The following is an 8,531-nucleotide window of genomic DNA, read 5'->3' on the forward strand; positions in this document are numbered from 1 at the left end:
CTCAGTGTCACATGTACACCTACACAGGTGTGCCTCAGTCACATGTACACCTACACAGGCGTGCCTCAGTGTCACATGTACACCTACACAGGCGTGCCTCAGTGTCACATGTACACCTACACAGGCGTGCCTCAGTGTCACGTGTGTGCCTGTGTGCCTCAAGGTCACATGCACGACTCACAAAAAATTTACTTTTACTGTGTAAGCATGATGCGTGTGTTTAAGGAGTACTTTGTACTTATTTTAAAAAACTGGTGGGGCTGGAGAGATGGCTCCGTGGTTAGGATCACTGTCTGTTCTATGGGACCCAGGTTCAGTTCCAGCACACAACTGCCTGTAACCCCAGATCCAGGGGTCTGGTGCCCTCTTCTGGTCTTCTTGGGCATTAGGCACACAAATAGTACACAGGCACATATCCTGGCAAATCTCCCATGCACATAGATTAAAATAAAGAAATGTTTAGCAATAGAGGAAGCCATAGACTAAGAGAAGCAGGGGATGACCTGGAAAGGGCAGTGTCTGGGGTGTACAGAGTGAGGTCTATTTTGGTTCACAGGGAAACAGTGTTAACTTTTAGTAATTCTGGAAAAATATGCTGAGTATTATATCATGGCCTGACCTCAAAAGTGGAGTCAGCCGCCTAGGCTTATCTTGGTAGGCAGAGGTGAGTGACAGGACTAGCGTCTCCTTGAAAACCAGGAGTAACCGGAAGGTTTGAGTTAACAGACTAAAGTGGCCTGCTGTGGAGCTCAGGTTTAGTAGTGGCAGACAGTGGCTGTGGGTGTAGGAAGTAGAGGGCATCCTGACAGGTCTGCTGATGGGGGATGAGATAAGCTGAGTCTCAGCATGTGGAGGACGCTGGTGGTAAATGCTGGGGAAGTAGAGGTGGCGTGATGAGGACTGCATATGGGGGAACATTTGCTCAGTCTGTCCTGGCTAGATTCAATTCCTGTAATGTCTGTCTGTCCTTGCTATATATAGTCAAGGAAGACCTTGAACTTCTGGTCCTCCTGCTTCCAACTTCCTAGTGCTGGGGCTGTAGATGTGGGCCACCCTGCCTGGCTTATGGTGCTGGGCATCAAACTCACCTGTATCCCGCGCTAGGTTAATGCTCCACCGACTGAGCCACATCCCAGCCCAAATCTAGAGGTTTTTTTTTCCTATTTATTTATTTATTTATTTATTTATTTTGTATATAATGTTCTGTCTGTATGCCTGCAGGCCAGAAGAGGGCACCAGACCCCATTACAGATGGTTGTGATGGTTGTGAGCCACCATGTGGTTGCTGGGAACTGAACTCAGGACCTTTGGAAGAGCAGGCAATGCTCTTAACCACTGAGCCATCTCTCCAGCCCCCAAATCTAGAGTTTTTGAAAGTGGAAATTCACTGGCAGATATGACTAAAACGTATGTGAGCATGTGTCTTGTGTAGCAAAAGGAAATGTGTCTGCATTCAGAAAGGAAACTGAAGCTGTTCAGCTTTAAATTACGTGAAGGAACACATGATCAGCCCTCCTTGGCACCCTATTTGTGTGATAAAGGTCAAATGAAGTGTCTCACCAATTTTGTTTCTTCTCATTCTCCACGTCGCCTACTAGAAGAATTATAGCTGTATTCAAAGCACAAACTTGTTTGGTAGATGCAGGGTTTCAGTATGTAGCTCAAGCCGGCCTGGAACTTGCTATGTGGCCCAGTCAGTCCTCAGACTTGTAATCCTCCTGCTTCAGCTTCTTGAGTGCTGGGATTAAAGGTTTTTCTACCCATTTATTTGTTTGAGGCTGGAGCTCACTCAAAGTGAACCATCCTCCCAAGTGCTGAGATTATAGGTGTGTGCCACCATGCCCAGTGACACAAATATTTTAATATTTAAGAAAAGCTTTGACAGCGAGGTATCAGTCAAGGCTAAGAATGAGAAAGAAGTCATAGGAAACTTGGTAATTGGTAAATTAATTAGAAAAGAAACATTTAAAAAATTTCTATTCTGGAATGCATGATTATGTTATTATAATTTCAGTGTTATAATACCTAAGATTAGCGTTGGTTTTATATACAGTAATTTCTCATTATCTCTAAACATTTCTAGGTAATGTTCAGAATGACCAGAAGGAAGAGAAGTCTTTACGCCTGAGTATGCCCATAATTGCGGAAGAGGCAGAGGAGACTGACGACTTCAGCGAAGCAGGTACAGGAGCGTCTCACTGGTTAGTGCAGGACTTAGGTTTGCAGAGCAATATCGTTAGAGCCTTCCAGGTGACAGAGAGGCGACTCAGTCCTCTGACCCTCTGTCCCTCTGACTTTGCCTCATCGGAGCAGGTGATTGTTACTTTGTAACCATGCTTTTCCCCAGCTAGTGAAGATGCAGTACATGGATGTGGTTGTCTGTTGGGGAGTCCATAGTGTCACTCTCTCAGAAGCTGCCTACAGACCTCTGCCCTGCCCTGCTTCTGGTCCTGGCACTGTCTTCTAGGAATCTGTTTTCTTTTTCTTCCTAACCCCTTCCACCCCCCCCATCTTCCCTGGTATCCCCTTTTTATTTTTCACTGATGGCGAATATTTCTTTTCCTTTTTTCTTTTTTTTTAAAGACAGGGTTTCTCTGTAGCTTTGGAGCCTTTCCTGGAATTTGCTCTATAGACCAGGCTGTCCTCGAACTTACAGAGATCCGCCTGCCTCTGCCTCCTGAGTGCTGGGATTAAAGGCGCGCATTACCACTACTTGGCTAGAATATTTCTTTTTATCACGTCTTTCTGAAGTTCTTGTTTCTGTGTCTTGTATTTAGTGGTGATTATTTGCATGGTAGCTATGCATTAGCTGTGAGACTGAGAAAGACAGACCATGTAAGTGCTGTATTCCCAGGTTTCCTTGTAGTGGAGTTGAAGTCTCTCTTTTCACTAGCCAAGATAATGCTCACTTATCTAGCCCTGGGTTTACACTAATTACAGAAAAGATATAAACCTGGAGAAATTTTAAGCAACTTAATAATTATGAACTAAGATTTGGAGTGACAGAGATTTCCTATCTTATTGGCATCTCAGTAAGACTGAAACATTTCTGTCTCATTGGAGATAGGCGTTTCTAAACCACAATTTCATTGGAAAAAAGTCACGTGTGTCAGAGCTAAGATTTTTTTCTAGTTTTAAGTTGGCAATAAGATCATGAGCTCCATTGTATTTTTTAAATATATATTAAATTTTAATTATATGTTATATGATAATATATTGATATTGTAAGTAATTTAACATATATTATACATTTGTGTGTGTGTTTGTGTGTGTGTGTGTGTGTGTGTGTGAGAGAGAGAGAGAGAGAGAGAGAGAGAGAGAGAGAGAGATCAGAGAGATTCATCTCCCTCACTGCCTCCCTCTTGGATCTTGGCTGTGAGGACAGTGTTGGGTGAGAGGAGTTAAACTCTTACACAGGTAATAATAAAAATGTAATAATAAAACTGTCATTTAAATGTCAGTTTTTTAAAAGAATTGATGGACTTCTTAACCTTGTATTCATAGAGTTCACCGCTCCCAAAAAGAAAAGAAAGCGCTGACCAGGAGCCTGGTGGAGTGTAGCTTCTAAGCTTCCTGACAGAAAAGCAGGTTTGATTTTGTTGTGAGCAAGAGGCTGGCCAGCGAGGACTGACATCTGAGAACGAGGTCGTTTCTGTGAGATGGGAGAGCCCAGTGTTGGTCAAGAGCTGGAGTAGGTGCTGACTCTGAAGCTGTGTAACATTTCTGTTCAGCGTCTGTGTGGATGGAGATATAGTCTGCATTCAGGCTGTGACAGAAAGCTGTGCGCTGTGTGCTGTGTGTTAGCTCCCGAAAGTTCTGTGGCTGCACCTTCATGCGGCGCTGTAATGTTTACTACTCTAGTTCTCAGTTTCTTAAAATACTATTTATATATAAGTGACTCGTACCTGTCATCCAGCAGTCGACTGGGCTGTGGTTTTTAATAGTTTATGTGTTATGATCAAGTGCAATAAAAGTTTTTCCCACTTGCTTTGTCTTTTAATGTGTGAAATTTGCATGGTCAACCACTTGACTGATAACTTAGAAAGTTAACACTCCTCTGTCCTGAATGATGTGTTCCTGTTATCCATTTACTGGATATGTATGGTAGGTTGACCTTGAGTCCCCACTGCTGGGGTTGTAGACTGCACCGTGCCTCATGCTAGCTTCTTCAGTGTTTGCTTTGAAATACCCTTTGGTCTAATGCGTGTGAATACATTTGTATGTGTGTGTCCTCACCTACACATACGATTAGATAATAAATTGTCTAGTGCTTACATTTAATAAGCCTTGAGGAGCAGTCTTAGAAATTTTAGAGTGCGTCTTTGTAAATCACAGGAAAAAATTCTATAGCAGCACATCGTGCATGTGCTGCTCTTTTAATTTCTCAGCCCATGAGTTTAAATGGAAATTGTGTGAATGCTGCCAGAAAGAAGTGGATCACCTCCATGACATGTGGCGTGTTCAACCTAATCTATAGTTAATTATTAAGGTTCAAAATCTGGCTTGAAGAGGAAATTTTCAAATCTGATATGGTTGAAAATATATATCTTGTAAGTACAGTATTTTAAGATAAAAATATTAATGTTGACTTGGGTAAAATTTGGGTTTGCTATCCTATAGCTACTAGGACTAACTTCAGCCCTGTCTGGCATGGGCGGGGCACTCCAGATGTGTATAGGCCTTGTCCAGCTGCAACATTGGACAGCTGAGCTGTAATCTCTTTCTCAGAGAGCCCTTGTAGACTCTGTGGTATCGTTTCGCAGGCACGTGACGGTGAGTAGTGATAGACTACTGGATGCAGTTCTTCTTATAATAACCGAAGGACTGGGCTTACGCAGACCACTGAGTCGATCAGATTAAACTCCTGGCTCATTTGACAGCTGAAGGGAACCCTAGTTTCCTTGTGTTAATTGTAATTAGGTATAATGTATACCCTCTTGTCAGCCTACATTGGGTATAGTGAAAAGATTGATACCTCTGCCTGCCTGCCGGCCTGCCTGCCTGTCTACTATCTCTTGAGAAAATATCTTAAAAATGAACTTTATACACTGAAAATTACTTTCATTTTTTTCCCCCAGGTTAGCTTAGGGAAATAACCATAGTTCCTAATACCTTCCTTACCCTTGGTACTTGAATTAAATTATAGTTTGAAGAAGGCTTACTTTTTAATGGCTGGAAAGAACTCCGTGGGTGTTAAAATATTCACATTTCCTTTATCTTTTGAACGACTGTGTAGTAATTTTCATTGCACATTTTTCTTCTCTGTGTTAATGTAAATGTCAAAGCCCAGACTCGAGGTTGTATAATCTCTTTCATGTGATATTTTTAAATGCCTGAATTATTCATTCTACTGTGCTGTGTATTACAGGTCTGAATTTTTATTGCAAGAGATGTTTGAGCAGGCTTCTTTCAGTCGGAAGAAACAAAAGCATCTTCCCGCTATCTTAAATGCTAGAAGCTTACCGGAAGAATGCAGCTAAGTGAGTAAGGGACTCCATCAGAGACACAGCTTCCTCAAAGACTTGGACAATAACTGTAGGGCTCCTGTACATCAGATGATGGTCTTAACTAGGATAGAGATCCCTGAGTCCTACAGTTGTGGCCCGTGTACCATAGGGCACAACAGATGACAGAGAAGAGCCCATCTCTGGCAGCTTTCCTCAGAAAAGGTGAATGGGCAGACATTTAGAGTCTCAGGATTTCCCAGAGCATCAGACTCCTTTGACAGACAGCCACATTACACAGTGGTGAAGACCGTCTGCTCTGAGCAGTCTGGGTTTACTCTTGCATTACACTAATCCATGCCATCCTTAAGAATTTGGGGCTGCATATACTCTAATTCAGAGGTATTTTGGCCAGGCCTCCTCCACCGAGCTATGCTCAGTCTGTTGTTTCACTTGCTAGGTTTCACATGCTGGGCTTGGAATTTACTGTGTAAATTACTGTGTAGGTCTTGAACCTTTTGTCCTCCTGTCTCAGCTTCCCGAGTCTGTGGAATTGTAGGCTACCACCCAGCCTAATATTCCTGTTTTTGACAAACACGTATACGTTTACTCACGTATGGATCTTATCCATTGCTCTTTGTTTGTTTGTGAAAGTCATGCTTGTGTCTGGGAGTCAAACCCACAGCCTGTCGTCTGCTAAGCACATGCTTTAGCAAGAGCCCCACCAGTTCCTCTGGCTGCCTGCAGTTCAGTCTTTTGTTGTTATTGTTACTCGGCAACTGGTGTGGTTGACTTTTCTAATCCATGATGTCTACTGCACTGGCCTTACTTCTCTTTTTGGGACCTTATTTATGCCTGTTAACCACTTAGGACTGTCTCATGGGCTGTATTTTTCCCCTATAATACTTTTTCTGTGCTCCAGAGAGCCTTTTATTTGGTCTTCAAGTTCATGATCTTTCCTTCTCTTGTATTTGATCTGCTTTTGATTTTCTCCAATAACTTTAATTTAGAGGCACCAATTTTTAGTTCTGAAATTTCTCCTTGATTCCTTTTCATGGGTTTCTGTCTTGATTGCAGCGACTCGTTTGTCACCTCTCTAATCATTATAAATATGTGTCTATTTGGTGGGGTGCAGGAGGGGGTTGAGACAGGGTCCCTTGCTGTCCTGGAACTTGCTATGTAGACCAGACTAACTTGAAACTCACAGCGATCCGCCTGCAGCTGTCTCCAGTGCTAGGATTAAAGGCGCACACCATCACAGCCTGTTGGCACCATTTTTTTTACTGGGTCACATAAAGTATTGGTCACATGAGAATATAACCTTCCAGGACTTGAACTTTGAACTCAGGAGCCCCACACATGAGTGGGAAGCTGCTGAAAACTCTGCTCAGTCTTTGTCACTTCCAGCTACTTTGCAGCCCTAGAACCACTGAGTTGTGTGTTGCCAGGGAGTTGAAGAGAACTTACATTCAGGTTTGGGGCATGTCGCTGATGGCTTTTTTCGGGGATTTCCCATCTTGACTTCTAACTGCTAGTAGTCAGAGAAAGAGGACTCGCTGTAAGGTGAAATAAATAACCCTTTCCTCCCAAGTTGCTTTTGGTCATGGTCGTTACCACAGCAGCAGAAAGCCAGCTAGAACACCTTGTAACCCTTGTAACCAGAGAAATTAAGAGAGCCATGGTAGCCTCAGCTGACTTTTTGGAGAGAGGACAATGCCCATGAGATGTATTAAACATGAGTTTTTTATGGCAAATGTATTTTTTAAGTGATGTGAGCTTTGCTAAAGCCTCAGAAATTGCTCACTCTTTGTTAAAGGTTTTGGGTCAATTTATCTTAGTTTCCTGCAGCATAGTTGGTATATTGCCTCCCTTGGTAATTACACACAGTTAAACAGTTAACCGCTTTCCTTCCAGAGTATTGGATTCAAAAATGAAATACTCTTGTCTTTTTTCAAAATCTGTATTTCTAGAAAGCCATCCTGTTTGCAATTTGAAATGAACCCAGCAAACAAAAGATATTTGTCTCTGGTATAGGATAAAACATTAAATCACCAAGCTCTCAGTGAATAACTCTATTATTCTTTTGACAGATTTTCTTAGATTTGCAAATATGATTTCCTCTCAAGACTACAGTCTAAGGAGGCAGAACACATCTCTGTGCTGTTTCTGGGTCTATGTAATTAGGATTTAATTGCTTCTGAGAGGAAAATGAAACCGTAGAATGATTCCTCAGGGCTGTATTGTCAGAATTTCATTTTCTTTTATTCTTTGGTGGATTTATATCCTTCCCCCCATAACAACCTTTAATAAAATGAACAGAGAATTCCAGCCAATTTGTACAGTCTGGGCGACCACAAGAAATGAAACAAGGCAGGTGTGGGCATCCAGGAAGAGCTGGTTAAAACCAGAACTTGTGGCTCCAGAAGGAGGGGCCAGGTCCAGGCAGGGCCATTCTTCTAGCCACTTAGTTTTTAGTTTTTTATTTATATTTTACTTTTTGCTTTTAGTTATTTTTATTTTTTGAGGGTTGTAGTGATATTTTGTTTGTGTTTCAGCAAATAAAGCTTGCCTGAAGATCAGAGTGCAGAGCTACACCACTAAAAGCCAGGCAGTGGTGGCACAGACCTTTAATCCCAGGACTCGGAAGACAGAGGCAGAGAAATCTCTGTTAGTTCAAGGCCACACTGGGCTACATGAAACTGATACAGTCTATAAAGGAAAAGGAGCTAATTCAAAGGTGATTCCAGTCCCAGCACTTGAGATACCCACACCTTTAATCCCAGCACTAGGGATGTGGAGACAGGAGTGATATGGCTAGGCAGAGAGAGGAATATAAGGCGGGTGGAGACAGGAGCTTAGTGCAGTCTGAGGCAGCATTCTGAAGCAGTCAGAGGACAGGTTCGCCCTTTTGGTCTGTGGATTCAGGAGGTAAATGGTCTCTCTATTGGCTGGCTGCACTGCTTCTCTGATCTCAGCTTTCACCCCCTAACATCTGTCTCTGGGTTTTTATTAGGAGCAATTAGAATTCATGCTACATAGAGCTTTATTGTTAACTGCTGAGATGTTTTTGATGGTATTCTTTGATTT

General features: G+C 42.4%; 1 protein-coding gene across 1 annotated transcript in view; it reads left to right on the plus strand.

The window, feature by feature from the left end:
* The window catches only part of Snapc1 (small nuclear RNA activating complex polypeptide 1), a 19,584-nt gene extending 15,179 nt beyond the window's left edge, over positions 1-4,405 (plus strand). Inside the window, exons 9-10 of the mRNA XM_005343207.3 lie at positions 2,084-2,182; positions 3,505-4,405. Coding sequence (XP_005343264.1) covers positions 2,084-2,182; positions 3,505-3,539 — 134 coding nt within the window. The 3' untranslated portion in view covers positions 3,540-4,405. The remainder of the gene's footprint in view (positions 1-2,083; positions 2,183-3,504) is intronic.
* Positions 4,406-8,531: the final 4,126 nt, after the last annotated feature.

Source organism: Microtus ochrogaster, chromosome 1, assembly GCF_000317375.1.
Source record: "Microtus ochrogaster isolate Prairie Vole_2 chromosome 1, MicOch1.0, whole genome shotgun sequence".
Classification (NCBI taxonomy): Eukaryota; Metazoa; Chordata; class Mammalia; order Rodentia; family Cricetidae; genus Microtus; species Microtus ochrogaster.